Raw genomic sequence first — 20,612 nt, forward strand, 5'->3', positions numbered from 1 at the left:
TTAGCGCTGCCCTAGCCGTTTTACGGGCTAGGGCAGCGCTAAAGCCCGCCCATCAGTGCCGGTAACGTCACCTAGCTTCCTGGCAGCCCCATGGAGAGCCCGGTACGTCACTGGAACTCTTAAAAATGCCTTCGCCCTGTGTGATTTAGAGCAGGGCAAAGGAGAGCATCGGAGCATGAACTGCTCGGACGCTCAAGTCAGGGGGGCTGCCTGGGTGAAAATGGAGGGATGTCCGGGTTCAGCTCTGAATCCAGACAACCCCTTTAAGGACATGCCTGCTCTGCGGTCAGGTACTGGGCCCTCGTTAAAGGGGTTGTCTCATAGACATTGGCGGTGAACAGGACCGCCAAAGAGAGCATCCGCACAGGCATGGCCGCCTTCCATTGTGGGACTGTTGACGATAGCTAAGCACTGGCTCGGCTTTCTCCAGCAGGCCCATAGAAGTGAATAGAGCCGTGGCCGAACCTGCGCTCCGTGTTTTCCATTTATTTCTATGGGATTTCCGAAAATAGCCAAGTGCGCCTGCTCCGCTATTGTTGGCACTCCCATGCGCTCTCCTTCACTTCAGGGACCCCTTCCGGAGATGGTATGCTATCAATGTCTGAGCTGCACAACCCCTTTAAGGTTAGATTCACATGTGGCAGATTTATTCTGCTGCTGAAACTCAGCTCTGATCATCTGAATGGGGGGGCTGCTATGGCAGCAAGCGCATGGATTTCAGACTAGTGGGACATTCACAGCCCTCAGAAGGACTACATTTTTAACCCATTAACTTCCAAACTGCTCTGCTGAGTGTGAACATCTGTCAGCGCAGCCCTTCCATGCCTTCAGCCTCCCAGTACTGACTAGTCACATGATGCAGGGCTGGCACCGCCCAGGATCAGTCACATGACCAGGCCCAGTGACGTCATCACACGCTGCTGGCAGCATGGAGGAGGCAGGGGAAGAGCTGCAGTCTGAGGGCATCCAAGTGCTGCTGGGTGACCAGAGCAGAGGACACCCCCCCTGCTGCCCACATGGTAAGAGGCGAGATCATCTGCAGTGTCGCCATATAGTCACCTGTGTACGGGGGAAGGGTGCTCTGATGTAATGCAAGATAATCCAAAAGGGCATTGTCTAATAAAAAAACGTAGAGGTAATAATTAAGGACGAGCGAATCGACTTCAGATGAAACATCCGAAGTCGATTCGCATAAAACTTCTTTCTAATACTGTTCGGAGCAGGAGCTCTGTACAGTATTAGAATGTATTGGCTCCGATGAGCCGCAATAACTTCATCAATTAATTTGTACTGTAAAAAGCCATTTCCCGAACTCAGTACCACTTGGAACCGAACCCGAGTTACAGTACAATAATTAATGAAGTTATTGCGCGAAGTCTCGCGGGAGCAGCTCCCGCTCTGTACAGTATTAGAAGGAAGTTTTATGCGAATCAACTTCGGATGTTTCATCCGAAGTCGACTCGCTCATCCCTAGTAATCATATTAGGAGGCGTCCATGGCTGGAGACGTAGCGGCAGCAGGTCCGGACCTCGCGCCTGTAATGCTCCGCTGTTTGGAAAGGGCTGACAACAGAGAGCAGTAGACTTCCTGGGTCATCGGTGGCGCTGTGCTGTCCGCAGGGGCTGACGCCATCACTTACCATGGCTCTACGTTTTCTCTCCGTATCCTCTGTGGTGTTATTTATCGCCTGGCTTCTTGTGTTATGGTACCAGTACAATCTCTGACTGGGAGGGGGTCACTATAATATAACTGTTTCTTCCCTCAGGCCCCGCACTATTGTTTGTAAAGGTGTCTCGAGGAAAGGAGCAGGGGAGAAGATTCTATGCCTGCTCCGCCTGTCGTGACAGGAAGGATTGTCGTTTCTTCCAGTGGGCGGATGAAAAGGTAAGTGTCACTTGTTCAGAGAAATAATGCGGGAGATTAATCAAACCGGTGTAAAGTAGAACTGGCTCAGTTGCCCATAGCAACCAATCAGATTCCACCTTTCATTTTGGACAGCTCCTTTGGAAAATGAAAGGTGGAATCTGATTAGTCGCTATGGGCAACTGAGTTAGTTCTACTTTAGTCCAGTTTAATAAATCTCCCTCTATGTATGTGTGTGTATGTATGTATGTATGTATGTGTGTGTATATATATATATATATATATATATATATATATATATATATATATAATGTGTGTGTGTGTGTTTTTTTTAAAATTTATTTATTATTAAAGCGTCATTCATTTCATGGCGCTGTACATATGATACGGGGTGCACATACATAATACAGACAATTTCACTGATCATAAACAAGAGGAGTTACAAACTGGTACAGAAGGAGAGAGGGTCCTGCCCGTGAGGCTTACAATCTACATGGTATGGGAGAAGGACACAGTAGGTGAAGATAAAAATATATATATTTCTGCTGTGAGGCCACTTATCATATGATATGTGTCACAGTTTATATATGTAATTAAAGGGGTTGTCTAATTTCAGTAAATAGCATTTGTCATGTAGAGAAAGTTAATACACGGCACTTACTAATGTATTGTGATTGTCCATATTGCCTCCTTTGCTGGCTGGATCAATTTTTCCATCACATTATACACTGCTCGTTTCCATGAGTAATGACCACCCTGCAATTCATCAGTGGTGGTCGTGCTTGCAAACTATAGGAAAAAAAATGCCCGCCTCTCTGGTGACCGGGACCATGGGAGCACATAGGCTGGTGCTTTTTTTATATTTTTTTTGCATATGCTGATGGATTGCAGGGTGGTCGTAACCATGGAAACGAGTAGTGTATAATGAGTGATGGAAAAATGAATCCAGCCAGTAAAGGAAGCAACATGGACAATCGCAATACATTAGTAAGTGGCTTATATTAACGTTCTCTACATGATAAATGCCACTTGCTGAAGTGAGACAACCCCTTTAACCACCTAACTGTTTTGCCCGAGTCCAGCTCCAGCAGTGGGAAAAGTAGCTAACTGGAGGGGGGGGGGGGGGGGGGTGACTGCTTTAGATGCTGCTATCTCCTGAATGGTGAAAGCAGAGGACTCCAGCATAACGGAAACGGGACGGATCCGTTATGCAGCCCATAGATTTCTATTATGACTAAATTAATAACGGAACCCCTCTAAAGGCATCTCGACATAGAATAGCGTTATGATCCGTGGTAACTGAATCCATAATGCAATTCACCTTTTACCAGTAAACGAAGCGTGAACGAATTTCAAAATATGAAATTCGCTCCTCTCTAATTATCTCCTATAAGGGGATAACTAAGGCATCGATGGCGTAGCTTTAACAACTTCATATATATAATCTTTGTATGTTTGGGCAGATCTCACAAGCCAGACTTCTAGCAAGAGAGGAGTATAATCGCAGCTGCCAGCCCCCTATGACCCATCAGCAGTACATGACCAGGTACCTAATAAGTAATGGCCGATTGGAAACATCTTCATGAACGTGCTTGAAGTGATTATATGTCTCTACAACAGGTTCCAAGAATTCATTGTACTGCCATTAGCCAAAAGGAAGTTTTGCCGAGACTGTCAGCAGCTTTTGCTGGAGGGTGATTGGCAGGAGCACTCGGGGCACCGTGTTCTTGGTGATGTCGCCATATCTCATCTGAAGACCCCCAGTCAGCTGCTGCGTCCGCTGGAGAACAAGAGAAGTAATGCCCAGTACCTGTTCTCAGATAGAAGCTGCACATTTCTCCTGGACACCATTACCAGCCTGGGCAATACCCGGGTACTGTGTGTGGGCACTCCCAGGTATGTCAGATGATTGAAGGACGTTCCAACTTACAATCGGCTTTACCACCTCAAAAAAAAAACCTACCAGATAATCTACCAATGTATGGTAAAGTGTAAAAAAGTTATTTAGCTGCTCTTCGGTGTATATGCTTCTGTGAAAGCATGCTGACAACCAACATGGCCCTTATTTCCCACTCGGGTTTTCACCCAGCTTTTCCAGAATTCTAACTGTTGAGTATGGCCATGTATAGAGCAGGAGCTGATATAGGCTTGTAACCTTGGCATGACTGATTAAGATTTAAAGGAGATGCAGCATCCAGACGACCATTTTTTCAAGGGATGCGGGACGAGCAATCAGCTGATCAACACGAGGTTCAGTTCTAAATCACCCGAAGAACAACTGATATCGTTGCCGTACATGCACGATATTATACAACGCCGCATATGGAGCCAGCAACATACGCGGCGGGTGCTGGCTGTATAATACAGAAGGCATCTGGCCACGATGACGGGGAATGGCAATCACGACGAAACCGGTAAATTAACCCCTCAGAGATTGTAGCACCTATGAGGTTAGAGCCTACGCAGTGAAATTGTGGGCCTCCAGTTGGTTGCTATGACAGCCTGGGCACTGCTAAAGGTTCCCAGGCCTGCCATGGTAGGCTTCCTGCTAAGCTGTGCACAAGGCAGAGCTCGGCAGGGAGTGTGTCAAAAATCCTATTCACCCTAATACAGTGGGATGCGAAAGTTTGGGCAACCTTGTATAATAATCGTCATGATTTTCCTGTATATATCGTTGGTTGTTAGGATAAAAAATGTCAGTTAAGTATATCATATAGGAGACACACACAGTGATATCTGAGAAGTGAAATGAAGTTTATTGGATTTACAGAAAGTGTGCTATAATTGTTGAAACAAAATTAGGCAGGTGCATACATTTGGGCACCACAAAAAAATAAATTAAATCAATATTTAGTAGATTCTCCTTTTGCAGAAATTACGGCCTCTAAACGCTTCCTGTCGGTTCCAATGAGAGTCTGGATTCTGGTTGAAGGTATATTGGACCATTCCTCTTTACAAAACATCTTTAGTTCATTCAGGTTTGATGGCTTCCGAGCATGGACAGCTCTCTTTAAGTCACACCACAGATTTTCAATTATATTCAGGTCTGGGGACTGAGATGGCCATTCCAGAACGTTGTACTTGTTCCTCTGCATAAATGCCTTAGTGGATTGAGCAGTGTTTAGGGTCGTTGTCTTGTTGAAAGATCCAGCCTCGGCTCAGCTTCAGCTTTGTCACTGATTCCTGGACATTGGTCTCCAGAATCTGCTGATACTGAGTGGAATCCATGCGTCCCTCAACTTTGACAAGATTCCCAGTCCCTGCACTGGCCACACAGCCCCACAGCATGATGGAACCACCACCATATTTTACTGTAGGTAGCAGGAGTTTTTCTTGGAATGCTGTGTTCTTTTTCCTCCATGCATAATGCCCCTTGTTATGGCCAAATAACTCAATTTTAGTTTCATCAGTCCACAGCACCTTATTCCAAAATGAAGCTGGCTTGTCCAAATGTGCTTTAGCCCACCTCAAGCGGCACTTTTTGTGCTGTGGGTGGAGAAAAGGCTTCCTCTGCATCACTCTCGCATATAGCATCTCCTTGTGTAAAGTGCGCCGAATGGTTGAACGATGCACAGTGACTCCATCTGCAGCAAGATGATGTTGTAGGTCTTTGGTGCTGGTCTGTGGGTTGACTCTGACTGTTCTCACCATTCGTCGCTTCTGTCTATCCGAGATTTTTCTTGGTCTGCCACTTCGAACGTTAACTTGAACTGAGCCTGTGGTCTTCCATTTCCTCAATATGTTCCTAACCGTGGAAACAGACAGCTGAAATCTCTGAGACAGCTTTCTGTATCCTTCCCCTACACCATGATGGTGAACAATCTTTGTCTTCAGGTCATTTGAGAGTGTGTTTTGAGACCCCCATGTTGCTACTCTTCAGAGAAAATTAAAAGAGGAGGGAAACTTACAATTGACCCCCTTAAATACACTTTCTCATAATTGGACTCACCTGTGTATGTAGGTCAGGGGTCACTGAGCTTACCAGGCCAATTTGAGTTCCAATAATTAGTTCTAAAGGTTTTGGAATCAATAAAATGATAACAGTGCCCAAATGTATGCACCTGCCTAATTTTGTTTAAACAATTATAGCACACTTTCTGTAAATCCAATAAACTTCATTTCACTTCTCAAATATCCATTTTTTATCGTAACAACCAACGATTTATACAGGAAAATCATGACGATTAACAAAGTTGCCCAAACTTTCGCATCCCACTGTACATCTCTATTAGGGTGAATGGGACAAGGATTGAAAAGATTTTTTAAAAAAAAGCACAAAAATATTAAAAGTTAAAATCGCCATCCTTTCCCAATTTTCATATTTAAAATATATAAACAATAAAAAAAATAAACATATCAGGTATCAACGTGTCCGAAAATGTCTGAACTACTAAACGATTAAAAAATGTTCCTGCACGGGGTATGCCGTAATAAATAAAAACACACAGTTCACCATTTTTAGTCACCTTGTCCCCCCCAAAACAGTTGAAAAACAGTGATCAAATAGTTGTATGTACCCCAAAAATGCTACCAATAAAAATTGCGGTTTGTTTTGCAAAAAACAAGCCCTCCTACAGCTCTGTGGGCCAAAACTAAAAGTCAGGTTTATAAGTAATAAACCAAAATGAATATAGGGTTAATATGTGGGTATTTTTTTTGTGGTGTTCCCCCCCCGAATAGTATAGAGTATCGCAATACTTTTTCTCGGCATTGAAACCCAAAAATTTTTAGGGTACCGTGATTTTCTGGACTCCTAATCTGAAGGCGTAAATTCAACTTTGGAGAAGATTCTAAGTCTATGCCATACAGGTCACCCATGTGAGGGTGTGACAACTATCTGAGCAGCAGTATCACGGGCACTGCCCTGGTAAGGAAGTAATGTGTCAGGTTTCAGTCATGTCCTGCTGACCTGTCTGCTGCATTTTATTTTTCAGATTACACGAGTGGATAAAATCAAAGTCACCTGAAAACTCAAAACCAAAAGTGAAGAGTCTCCTGTTAGACATTGACTTCAGGTAAGGGAGAACGCCCATGTACCGTTCACGAATACGCGAGGCTGTCATTACAGGTAATGCCACCTACATTTATTATGCAAATGCACACATGGGGCTGAGCTGAGACCTTCCAGCAGCCCCTTCAATGGGATGTCTTAAAGGGGTTCTCCAGGCTTTTAAGATTGATGACCTATCCTCAGGATAGGTAATCAATATCAGATCCTGGCACCTCTGCCGATCAGCTGTATGAAGGGAAGGTGCGCTCATTGGCTGTGGTGTCGGACCCCCGCCGCTCTGATATTGATGACCTACCTGAGGATAGGTCACCAATATTAAAATCCTAGAGAACCCCTTTAATAGCCTAGCATGGAAGATGAAGGCATTGAGTTCCGTCCTAGGGGCTCAATACCGGAAAAGAACTGATCAGTTTTAGGCCTCTTTCACAGTGTTTTTCAGTGTTTTGCGGTCTGTTTTTCACGGATCCGTTTTTTGTTTCTGTTTATGTTCCGTTTATCCGTATGGCATATACAGTATACAGTAATAACATAGAACAAATTGGGCTGGGCATAACATTTTCAATAGATGATTCTGCAAAAATGGAACGGATATGGAAGACATACAGATGCATTTCCGTATGTGTTCCGTTTTTTTGCGGACCCGTTGACTTGAATAGTGCCACGGAACATGATTTGCGGGCAATAATAGGACATGTTCTATCTTTCAACGGAACGGAAATATGGAAACGGAATGCATACAGAGTACATTCCGTCTTTTGTTTTTTTTGCGGAACCATTGAAATGAATGGTTCCATATACGGACTGTATATGGAACGCAAAAAACGACCTGTAAACGACCTTATCCTAATGCATTCTGAATGGAGAGCTATCCGTTCAGGATGCTTCAGGATTAGAGATGAGCGAACTTCTGTTTTAAGTTCGGCGTCTAAAGTTCGGGTTTGGATTAGCGGAGAATCCCGATCTGGAACCGGATATGGATTCCGACTTCCGTTGTGGTCCGTGGTAGCGGAATCAATAATGGCCGATTATTGATTCCGCTACCACGGACCACAACGGAAGTCGGAATCCATATCCGGTTCCAGATCGGGATTCTCCGCTAATCCAAACCCGAACTTTAGACGCCGAACTTAAAACAGAAGTTCGCTCATCTCTATTCAGGATGTCTTCAGTTCAGTCTTTTTACTTTTTCAGGACGGAGACAATACCGCCGAATGCTGCGGTTTTATCTCCGTCCAAAATTCCGGAACACTTGCTGCAATCCAGCCCCGAGTGTTCCGGCAAAACGGATCTGGCATTGCGGTCTGCGCAAAAAATGTGAAAAAAAATAAATGCCGGATCCGTTTTTTTGGATGACACCAGAGAGACGGATCCGGTATCTCAATGCATTTGTCATACGAATCCTGATCCGTCTGACAAATGCCATCAGTTTGCATACGGTTTGATGGAATTCTCTGCCCGAAAGTGTGAAAGTACCCATAGCTGTTCAGATGACATCTCTTCTGACCTTCCTGATAGACATGCACACTCGGCCCAACTGAGTGAGTTATCTGGATCGGGCATGGTAAAAATTTAACATGCCCAATCTTTATATCTCCCAAAGTGTCGGAAACAGTCAGGAGGCCCCATACACATTAGGTTGACTGCATTAATGTCTATGGATGGTGTCTGTGATGCAGGAGCAGGACCGGCCACCCTGCATTTTCTAGCAGACGGAAGGCAGACGTACCCTCCCCCCATTACCTACATATTGGTTCATTTTGGGCATGATGGCCATCGTTGCTCTTTTTTCTCACATGGAGGACAGATGTTATTTGAAAGCCACACTTGGTGGTGCACCACCCCATGGAAGTCATTAATCTTTGGATTTAGATACATTATTTAATACATTTTCATAGCTGCCCATCTACTGTAGATACGTGGTGATTACATTGCTGTTTAATCTGTTTGACACATTTCTGGCAGTTTAGATTTCTTTTCTCTTATTCCAGGTATTCCCAGTTCTATGGCACGGATGAATTTTGTCATTATAACATGTTCAATCATCATTTTTTTGGTGGAGAGGTAAATATTCTGCACGTTGCTCATCGATCTCCAATATTAATGACCATTTTCTTTTCATCAATTTGTCAGTTTGCATCCCCGACCAGCACCTTACACATTGCTCCCGTTGGCATGGAGGCTTACCACAAACCTAGACAGAAGAGGTCACATATAGTATGTATTGGCCAAGGCAGTAAAGCGGTGCAGATGAAAATTTATTTTGCAGGTCAGGAAAGGCATTTAGTTTAACTACCCGTGGTACCCGCGGCTACATATAGTATACTGGAGATGGCATATACCAGTGGGTATAAAAAAGCCAGCAGCGTGCTAGTTTGGCCATGTTCCCAGTCTCCTTGTGACTTGAAAGGCTATACAGACCCTTTTCTTTTGCGCAGAGCACTGGTTCCCAGTTGGGAATCTGTATACAGCGGTATATATCTCCCAGTGACCTGAATAGCAAGTAGCCTTCTAGAAATTGCCCCCTAGTGGTAGAAACAGATATTGCGCCAGAGATTTTTTTTAAGTATACAGGGCATTCAGAACGTCTTCAGATCCTTTCACATTTGGTTATGTTGTGTTCTTGTGCTGGAAAAAAAAATGCAAGTTTTCCCCATAAATCTGCACTCAATATCCCAAAAAGAGAAAGTGAAAACAGGATTTTATACATTTTTGCTAATTTATTGAAAAGGAAAAACTTAAATTCTGCATGGACATACGGTAAGTATTCAGTGACACTTTAAATTTAGCTCTGGGCCCTCCCATTTCTTTTGATCATGTTTGAGATGTTTCTACACCTTGATTGGAGTCCATCTGTGGTAAATTCAGTTGACTGGACATGATTTGGAAAAACGCAGATCTGTCCATATAAAGTCTCACAGCTAACAATGCATATCGGAGCAAAAACCAAACCATGCGGAGGAAAGAACTGCCTGTAGAGCTCAGAGACAGGATTTTGTAGGGGGACAGATGTGTAGAAGGGTGCCAAAACTTTGTGCTGCACTGAAAGTTCCCAAGAGCACAGGGGCCTCCATAATTCTTACATGGAAAACGTTTGGAACAACCAGGACTCTTCTTAGAACTGGCCAGCCCACCAAAATAAGAAGTCGGGGGAGGAGAGCCTTGGTAAGAGGGGTGACCAAGAACCCAATAGTGTAGATGCGAGAAACTTCCATAAGGTCAACCATCACTGCAACTTTCCACCAATCTGGGCTTTATGGCCAGAAAGAAGCCTCTTCTCATAAAGACCCAGGAAAGGCCACCTTGAGTTTACAAAAAGACATCTAGGCTACTTTCACACTCGCGTTTTGTGCGGATCCGTCATGGACTGATCTGTTCAGATAGTACAACCGTCTACATCCGTTCAGAACGGATCCGTTTGTATTATCTTTAACATAGCCAAGACGGTAAATTCCTAAGTTGGAATGTTAGGGGTATTAAGGACGCGATTAAAAGAAGGGCGGTCATGGATAGCCTGAAGCAATACCAGCCATTAATATGTTGCCTCCAGGAAACTCATTTAACATCAGACCAAACTCGTCTGCTTACCCCTCAGTGGGCCGGGCAATGCTTTCATGCCACATATTCTACGTATGCCAGGGGTGTGAGCATTCTTATGCACAGGGCCATCCCATTTGAATGCAAGACAAAGCGTGTGGATGCGGAAGGGCGCTTTATATTTTTGCATGGTAAATTATACAACACCGAATGTATTATTATTGGTGTGTATATACCCCCACCCTATTCACCGATAGTCCTTAAAAAGTTGATATCACTTATTATAGATCTCCCAAGCATTCCTGTGGTCTTATTGGGAGATTTTAATAATATGATTAACCCTGCACTAGATAAATTCACTGATTCCACACTAACGGTTAATAGGGAAGTGACCCCCTTTGGGCGGCTATTACAGGAAGCTTCCTTGCTTGACTTTTGGAGACTTAGAAACCCAGAAGCTAGAGTTTATTCGTGTTACTCGAGTACCTATAGATCATTATCTAGGATAGATATGATCCTTGGTAATGAAGAAATGGGCCAACTACTCCGAGATATCATGTATCTCCCTAGGCGACTATCCGATCATTCTCCTATCCTTCTAACAGTTTGTTTATTGTCCCCTTTGATTCGGGGAGAAAGATGCTGGAAATTTAACCCATACTGGTTAACTGTCCTGGCTGATACATCTCATGTTAAGGAGGAGTTGGCTGAGTTCTTCCAATTTAACACACATACTTCCTTCCAATTGGTAGTATGGGACGCCATGAAGGCCTTTCTAAGGGGCCTATTGATAGCCAAAGTTAATGGGAGGAAAAATGAAAGTAGGGCTAAAGTACAGGAATTGCTTCTAAGGGTCAAAAATGCTGAGACTAACTACGTGATGTCCCCCTCTGCAGAACACGAATGCCACTGGAAAGAGGCTCAGCAAAAGTTAAACGGAAGGCTATTACTGAATGCACAAAACAGACGGTTCTTTCAGCGACAGAAATATTATGAGGAAGGGGAAAGAGCAGGGAGATTACTTGCCCTACTGACCAAAGCTCAGCATCAAACTAACTTTATAGCAGCGCTGCGAGTTTCTAGTGGGGCGGTACATACCTCACCTGACCAGGTAACACAGATCATGTACGAGTTTTAATCCTTCCTGTATACATCTAAGTCTACTGCCCTTGGATCGGAGATAGAAAATTTCCTGCACCCGCTGGGCCTTCCCACTCTCACCGTTGACAACAAGCCGTATTGGATGCTCCTATTTCCCTGAGGGAATTAGAATTAGCTGTAGGAGATATGTCTAATAACAAATCGCCAGGGGGTGACGGTCTACCTGTTGAGGTTTATAGAGCTTTCTCGTCTGTGTTACTACCGCAGTTATAAGAGGTGCTGAAAGAAGCCCAGCATTTAGGTAAACTCCCTGCAACTATGAACGAGGCGATCATAGCGGTGATCCCAAAACCGGGAAAAGATGTCCTAGAAGCAGAGTCTTACCGTCCTATTTCTTTATTGCAGGTGGATGTTAAAATTTTGGCTAAAGTTCTGGCCAACCGCCTGAATTCAGTAATCACTTCTTTGATACATACTGATCAGCCTGGATTTATGCCCAATATGTCGACAGCGGTGAATATTAGAAGATTATACCTTAATATCCAGGCAGGCCAGGTGCACGCCTCGGATGCGGTGGTCGCATCTCTAGATGCGGCCAAAGCATTCGACAGTGTGGAATGGCTGTACTTAATATTGGTACTTAAGGTTATGGGGGTCAGGGCAGGATTCATACAATGGATTAAGCTACTGTATGCTTGTCCTACTGCCAGGATTCAGGTTAATGGGAAATTGTCGGCCTCCTTTAGATTATATAGGGGGACTAGGCAGGGATGCCCTCTGTCGCCACTGCTGTTTGCAGTGGCGGTGGAACCGTTAGCTGCTGCCCTGAGAAAGGCAAGTGAGGTGAAAGGTATGGTGTATGGCGCACTGACTGAAAAGGTCGCCCTATATGCCGACGATCTATTACTATTTCTGGAGGACTGGCGTTCATCCCTTCCTGCGGCTATGTCAATCATTAACGACTTTGGGAAATTTTCAGGCCTATCCATTAATTGGTCTAAGTCGGTGATTATGGCATTGTCTCCGAATCTAGTGATTGACTCCTGCCATGCAGCAGGTTTACAGGTGGTATCCACATTTAAATACTTAGGCATTCAAATATCAGCACGAATTAACGGATTTGCTGACCTTAATATACTGCCACTCCTAGATAAGTTTAGGAAAAAGGTTCAGGTATGGTCTAAATTACCCTTGACTTTAATAGGTCGCACTAATCTTTGAAAAATGATCCTCATGCCACAACTTTTATATATCCTTCATAATGCACCGACTTGGATACCACTTAAAATCTTCTACACTGTTAATGCGATATTCCGCGACCTTATTTGGAAGAAAGGGATCCCGCGCATAACGCTTGCTACTCTATGTAGATCCAAGACTCAGGGAGGGCTGGGTGTCCCTGATCCCTGGGCATATTATTTAGCGGCCCAATTACAACATATTAGAGGTTGGGGTTAGAGTGATAATGTTAAAACAGTAGGAAGGATTGTGCAACACCTTATTGGTGGTAAAAGTATAATGGCAGCTCTGGAGGATGGTACTTTTGATAAAATGGGAGGACAATATAGCCTTCTGCGTGTTATTCATAAGGTATGGTGGAAAGCTAGGAATATTGCAGGAATTCGTGGATACACGAACTTTACCCCGATATGGCCGAATTATGCCTATAAGGAATTGGATAAGGTCTCGACAGCTAGGGCCTGGGAACAATATGGTCTTGACCGAATGCATAAGCTATACACAGAAAAATCCCTTAAGAGTTTTGCAGTACTACAGCAGGAATATGAGTTACCTAACTCTCTCTTCTACGTTTATCTACAAGTTAGACATGCTGTTCAGGCGCAGGTGAAACAGGAGGAAATAATCCTAGCTGGAAAGCATATTATATTAGATCTTACCTCTTCTAGAGGGGCGACAAAAGGGGTGATTACTCTTCACTATTTGAGCATCATGGAAGCGATCCACAAATCTCAACCGTTAAAATTGTACGACAAATGGAAGCAAGACGTTCCCGGTTTGTCAGTAAAGCAGTGGGAAGATGTACTAGAGAATTTTCCAAATGTGGCAGTAAGCGAGGCTCATAGAGTCTCTCAACTCTTTTTATTACATAGGGTGTACAGGACACCGGCCTTGCTGTTCAGAATGGGGTATCGATCTGATGATACTTGTCCAAGATGTGGAGCCCATAATGCGGACCTGGTTCACATGATGTGGAATTGCCCGAGACTTCGACGCTACTGGATGGAGGTTCAGGACTTAATCAATACTGTATATCACATACAGATTGATTTATCCCCTTTGGTATATTTATTAGGTCATATGGGAGATATCCCCGTCACTAGTGAATTGAGGCTGGCTATCCTAAGAATATTATACCAAGCCAGGAAGTTACTAGCTTTTCATTGGATTGCTCCAGACCCTCCACTCCTGTCGCAACTGATAAGCAAACTGCATATATTAGTTAAGCTAGAAAGCTATGTGTATCAGAAAAGAGGGAATAATAAAAAGTTTAATAAAATATGGTCTTTGTGGATAGATCATTATGATGTCTTAGTCTAATATCCTAAGTATAGTAGGAGAGTAGATTTTTGAAAATAGGGAACTTTAGAGTGATGGCATCCTGCATAGTACTACTATGGAAGGATGTATTGAGCGTGTGTGTGGGCATTGTATGTTGTGATGGTGAGCTGGGGGGAGCCCAGTGAAGGACTTATTACTGCTTTCATGGACGTTTTGTGATCGACAGGAAGACGTGAAGAAAGGACCCTTGAACTCTATATTATAATGTTTATTGCAATGGCTGCAAGATTGGGTTGGGGAGGGTGGGGAAGGGTGGGTTTGCGGGGGGGGTTGGGGGGGGACTTTTTATTGTATTGTTTACTATAAAATGCTATAAAATCAATAAAAATATTTGATAAAAAAAAAAAAAACATAGCCAAGACAGATCCGTCTCGAACACCATTTAAAGTCAAAGGAGGACAGATCCGTTTTCTATTGTGCCAGTGAAAACGGATCCGTCCCCATTGACTTACATTGTGTGTCAGGACGGATCCGTTTGGCTCAGTTTCATCAGACGGACACCAAAACGCTGTAAGCAGCATTATAGTGTCCGCCTCCAAAGCGGAATGGAGACTGAACTGATGCATTCTGAGCGGATCCTTTTCCATTCAGTATGCATTAGGGCAAAACCGATCCGTTTTGGACCCCTTGTGAGAGCCCTGAACGGATCTCAGAAACGGAAACCAAAATGTGAGTGTAAAAAGGACAAGACTCTCAGACTGTGAGAAACAAGATTCTCTGCTCTGATGAAACCAAGATTGAACCCTTTGGCTTCATGTTTGGAATAAACCAGGCACTGCTCATCATCTGCCCAATACCATCCCTACAGTGAAGCATGGTGGTGGCGGCATCGTGCTGTGGGGATGTCTTTCAGTGGCTCGGACATGGAGACTGATCAGGTTTTGAGGGAAAGCTGAATGAAGCAAACCCTGAGTGCTCTGGACCTCGCACTGGGCTAAAGGTTTATCTTCGAAGAACACTATGACCCTAAGCACATGACCAAGACAACACAGGAGCGGCGTGGGGACAACTCTGTGATTTTGAACATTCTGTTTTCACTTTCTCACTATAGAGTATTGAGTGCAGAATGATCCAGAAAACATGATTATTAGTTTTTTTTCAATTTTAACCCAAGGTTGCAACTTAACAAAGCAATCTGAAAGCATTGTATGTGTGACTGGTGCTCTGTACTAAGAAGTGATACACTAGTCTTAACAAGTTAGCTATGCTGCTAATATCTAGGAAATGCATTCAAACAATAGGAAGGCAGCTGTAGTTTTCATTGTAAACTCACTTGCTGTAGTCTTGATCCTTCTCCTCAGAGGCTCCCATAGACATGGACCTATTCTAGGTAAATCCAGCCCTGGTTGTAAATGATCTGCGTTATATCCTGTGTCCGATCATGGTAATGTCATTTCAGGCCTCACAGAAAATCTGTCAGAAGTTTCTACAGGAAGATGATGGACGAGGGGTTATCATGGTAACCGATCCACCGTTTGGAGGTTTAGTTGAACCTTTGGCTTTTAGCTTTAAGAAAATTAGGGATATGTGGAAGACGACATCAGCTAAAGGTGAGCGCCAGTCAATGGATGAAATATGGTGGGGGGATGCTATGCTTTTCCTCTGTGTTCACATTTACACCATAGGCTATTAAATCATTTGGCTAAGTAAGATAAAACTTTTTAAATGGTCTCCTATAATGGGTATTCCGCTGTCTGAGCCTCCATCCATCAGCCGGGTGTCCTCATTGCTCGTCCCCATAGAGTGGAGGAGATTGCTCCATGTAAACGCAGCTCTTTCCTCCTCTGAAGAGCAGGCAATTACCGGGGAAGAACAGTCTCTTCCCAGTTACTGCCTGCTCGGTCGGGGCATGGGGCTACATGGCGACGCTGTTGCAGCCAGGATCACAGAGTAGCAGTGATCCCATAGAAACGAATGGGATCGGAACATGAGTAGCAAAAAAATCCAACACTGCTGTGATCCGATTCACTTCTATGGGATCACTGCTACTCTGACATCCTGGCTGTAACCAGTGTCCCTCTGTAGCCCTAGCCTCAAGGCCATCTTGCCCGAGCTGTTGTTAACGGCATTTAAAGATATTTTACGGCAGCCCTATGGTCCATAGACACAATGGTCAGGAGGGGACCTCATTGACTTCTATGGGAGAGTTTTCTAGGCCTGCTCTGTGACCTGTGCAGAGCTCAAGGAAGAAATAGATAAGCTCTGACAATCACCTACTGTGAATGGTGGATCCTGTCTTATCTTTACAGATGTGATATCTGTCATTGCAATCCTACCTTTGATGATAATGAGATGACTGATGGAAAGTGATCTGAACAGAAGTGGCACCTATTATTAGTGGCCTGTGTGAAAACTGCAGGATTTCTTTTAAGATAGTTACATGGAAAATTAAAAATAACCACCAAAAATTCTTGATCATAAAAAGTTAAAACAGTAGGTAATTTCTGATGACCCATTCCCTTTGACACAGTCTGTGCACATTTGATATTAATGAACGTATTGCATCTTTTATGTATTTTATTTTATATAATTGCTTAACGACGTCTAGATCCTCCCAAGACTACTGAACTAGATTTCTTTAAGAAAATATATACCAAGAATAAAGCAGCACTCCAAATTTGGTGAAAAAAAGATGGCAATTACTTTATTTATCTGCGCACATTTTGAAATGCTGTGGGTGAATGAAGTGCCCACAGTATATTTTAGCCTGACGTTGGAGCACTGCCTCATTCTTGGTGTATAGATAGACCTACCAAGACATAGAGAAGATTTAATCATTTTTAAATCCCTTATCCTTACTAATGGCAGAAATGCCTAATGTCAAATATACACAGACAAATAGATTGAGGAGTTGGAATCCTCTATTATTAATGATGTTTCTCATCTGTATCACTGGTGGTCACAGGCTTGACCGTGGGTATAGCTGATGCCACAAGGAGGCAACACTAAGCACAAAAGTGTGAGCTCCTATCTTCAGCTATACCTTTCCTACAGGGACTAAATTACAACAGTTGTAGCTTAGTGTCCATAGGAGGCAGACCTCCCTGCTTTGCAGGTCTGCTGTTTGTTTTTTTTTCTTCTTTTCTTCTAGCGAGATTACAGGCAGTCCTAGCTGCCTGCACTCCCACCCAGGAGATGGGAGGCCAAGGGGTCTCCAAGCCCGCTGGTCCTTCCCAGTCTCCAGAAGACAAGGAGGACCAGAGGTTCCTAAAGCCTCTGCATCCCGCCAGCCTTTGGGTCACCACGGCCACCCGCGAAAAGTCCCCTCTGTTTCCGGTGTAGCAGCCCTCCCCAAGGGGCCGCACACCGAAGGTGGTGACCCGGCTGGAACCAGGGGGGCAGAACACACCAGATGGATAAGTATTCCTGGCTCCAACTCCCCTCTCCCCCTTCTCAGGTTACTTGCTGTGGATGGCACCCACGAAGCCTTGTCCCCCAGGCAGGAAAAAGGTTTAACAGCTGTGGGGGGTGATGGGGTGAAGGGTATCCCTCTGTGCTTGCCAAACTTTTTTCTGTCCCTCCCAGTCCACTACAGGTACTTTGACTACAGGTACTTACTATGTCCGAACAAAGATCCCAGGCCCCAAAGCCGGCGGTCACTTCTGTGCGACATTTTGATGTGCTTCTTGTCGCTCAGAATTGCCATCCAGTCGGTTGGATCTCCTCTGCTCCTCTTGCTCTGCTCCACCACCAAGTGGCTCTGACCCTGTCAGTCGCCCCCCCCCTGCCCAGTCCATGGTAGAGCCGCAGTGGGTGTGCTCTCTGTCTAAGATGATGCAGGACGTTTCCCATTCCAACAGAGCCATTGTGGAAATGCTGGGGCATTTGGCCGCACGGCCACCCTCTGACCAGTCTGGGGACCCCTCTGCTACTCCCCATCGCGGCCGTCCTGCAAAACGGGCCAGACCACCCTCTCCTGGAAGGGCGTCTGGGTCCCCCATTTCATCCATCTCTCCGCCACCTCCCAGGGAGTCTCGCTCCGACACGTCCTCATTAGAAGAGGCGTGTTCTGAAGAAAAGTTGTCAGACGATGACTTTGTCTCACTGGAGGACCAGCCTTCCAAACTGTCCACTATGGTAGATAATCTCATTGCAGCGGCTATAGAAACCTTACAGGTTAAGGACCCTACGCCCTCATCTGCCGGTTCTAGTTTTTCCTTCAGGGGATCCCGTCGCTCGACAAACGTTTTCCCCAACCACCTGGAGTTTGATTCCTCCCTTTCCAAGGAATGGAACTTCCATGACAGGTGTTTTGCTTTGCCGAAACGTTTAGAAGTCTTATATCCCTTTCCAGAGGATTTGACTAAGAATTGGTTGTCCTCATCTATTGTTGACCCTCCGGTATCCCGCCTGGCTAAGAATACCACCTTGCCTGGCGGATAGGGCTTCCTTCTTGGACCCCAGGGATAAGAAATTGGAATCTTTTGCCAAATCTTCTTTTGAAGCAGTTGGCACTGCCCTGCGCCTGGTTTTTGCCTCTACATGGGTTAGCAAGGCTATGACCGAGTGGGCAAACAAGCTAAGTTAGGGCCTCGCCTCTGGGGACTCCTCGGAGGAACTTTCGGATATTGCAGTGCAACTTTCCCACGCCAGCCCTTACATCTGTGAGGCCTCTCTTGATGCTGCCAGGCTTTTGACCTGATCTTCAGCCCTTTTGGTGGCTATTCGCCGTACCCTGTGGCTATCTTGCTGGACGGCGGATAATGCTTCCCCTATGCAGGTAGCAGACTTTTTGGCAAGCGTCTAGATTATCTCTGGATGCACTTCAACAGGTCTAAAAAGTGCAGACCTTTTTTTCGGCCCTTTCCGAGTTCCTCCAGCCCAAAGCGGTCATCCCACAAATCTGCCCCAGAGCACAAGTACAAGCCATCTTTCAAGCCTCGCCCTCACTGGCGTTCTCGCCAGAAGGGCTCCAAACCCTATACCCCCAAGTCCTCTTCCTGCATGACGCGTGGTCTCTGGCTCCCCCCAGTCGAATGGGAGGTCATCTTCATCTGTTCCGGCATGTCTGGCTAGCTTGCGTCTCGGATGCCTAGGTACGCGACGTCATCTCGGAGGGTTACAAACTGGAGTTCCGGTCCCCATCTCCACCCAGTTTTCTTTGCTTGCCCCCCCCCCCCCAACCTTTCCCTCCTCCGCCCATTCCTTTTTTCAGGCTATTCTCATCCTTCTGCGGCAGGGAGTGATTGTTCCGGTTCCGCCTCAAGACCGTTTTCGCGGATTCTACTCCAATCTCTTTGTAGTCCCCAAGAAGGAGGGTATGGTCCGTCCCATCCTAGACCACAAAGCCCTAAACCGATTCCTTCGGCTCCGCCACTTCTGGATGGAGTCCCTGCGTTCGGTCATTGCATCTATGGACCCGGGGGAGTACCTGTCCTCGATAGACATCAAGGACGCCTACCTCTATGTTCCCATCTGCGTCGGTCACCAGAAATATCTTCGGTTCACAGTGGGACCTTTTCATTACCAGTTTGTGGCCTTTCCCGTTCAGTCTTGCCACAGCTCCCAGAGTCTTTACCAACATTCTGGCCTCAGTCAGGGCTCTGCTTCATGCCAGGGGGATCGTGGCGATTCCGTACTTGGACGATATCCTGATCAAGGGTCCGTCATTCCGGGCAACGGCGGACAGCCTACGCATCGTCCGGGACACCCTGGAACGCTTCGGATGGGTTCTGAACCTATCAAAGTCACGCCTTCAACCATCTTGGCATCTGACGTTTCTGGGCATGCTGCACGACACCGGGCCAAGATATTCTTGCCCCCAGACAAACTCTCCACTCTCCGTCGTCAGATCCTCTCCTTGTTGCGGCCTCAACCTCTTCCTATTCGCCAGTGCATGAGGGCTTTGTTTGTCTGGGCCACATGGTCTCTTTCTTCGAAGCAGTGCCCTATGCTCAGTTCCATACCAGGGCTCTTCATCGGCGCATTCTGACCATTTGGAACCGTTCCCCAGCCTCCCTGGATCGACTCGTCCATCTCCCTGTTCCCAGAACTTCGGTGGTGGTTTATGTCTCTGTCTCCGATGCTGACATCGGACCGCTCCTTCCTTTCCCTCCGCTGGATAGTGTTGACGACGGACACCAGTCAGTCCCCGGGGCTGGGGCGGGGGGGAGAGTTCTGGACAATCTCTCGGTCCAGGGCACTTCGTCCTGCGAGGAACTCTTCCTTCCGATCAATATTCTGGAATTGCGGGTGATTCGTCTCTCTCTGGTTCATTGGACGGACCGTCTCTGGGGGTATCCAGTTCAGGTTCAATCCGACAACTCCACGGCAGTCGCATATCTGAACCACCAGGGCAGCACCTGGAGCCCCGCAGCCATGTCGGAAGCAGCGCTCATCCTCCCCTGGGCGGAGAGCCTTGTCCCAGCTCTGTCGGCAGTTCATATACCCTGCGTCGACAACTCGATCCCGGTGAATGGGCTCTGCATCCACAGGTGATGGGGTCGGCCGAATGTGGATCTCATGGCCTCCAGCTTCAACTGCAAGGTAGAGAACTTTGTCGTGAGGTCCAAGGATCCTCTGG

The 20,612-nt window shown here is 45.6% G+C and overlaps 1 protein-coding gene across 3 annotated transcripts in view; it reads left to right on the top strand.

Annotated features, from left to right (window-relative positions):
* Positions 1-20,612, top strand: part of ZCCHC4 (zinc finger CCHC-type containing 4) — a 49,127-nt gene that overhangs the window by 887 nt on the left and 27,628 nt on the right. For 2 of the 3 annotated variants that reach the window (XM_044296545.1, XM_044296552.1), the window contains exons 1-7: positions 894-1,019; positions 1,766-1,884; positions 3,327-3,409; positions 3,484-3,759; positions 6,798-6,878; positions 8,863-8,935; positions 15,489-15,639. In XM_044296545.1, coding sequence (XP_044152480.1) covers positions 929-1,019; positions 1,766-1,884; positions 3,327-3,409; positions 3,484-3,759; positions 6,798-6,878; positions 8,863-8,935; positions 15,489-15,639 — 874 coding nt within the window. In that variant the 5' untranslated portion in view covers positions 894-928. Of the gene's footprint in view, positions 1-893; positions 1,020-1,765; positions 1,885-3,326; positions 3,410-3,483; positions 3,760-6,797; positions 6,879-8,862; positions 8,936-15,488; positions 15,640-20,612 lie in introns of those variants that run through there. The other variant, XM_044296561.1, reaches the window with a different exon arrangement.

Source organism: Bufo gargarizans, chromosome 1, assembly GCF_014858855.1.
Source record: "Bufo gargarizans isolate SCDJY-AF-19 chromosome 1, ASM1485885v1, whole genome shotgun sequence".
Lineage (NCBI taxonomy): Eukaryota > Metazoa > Chordata > Amphibia > Anura > Bufonidae > Bufo > Bufo gargarizans.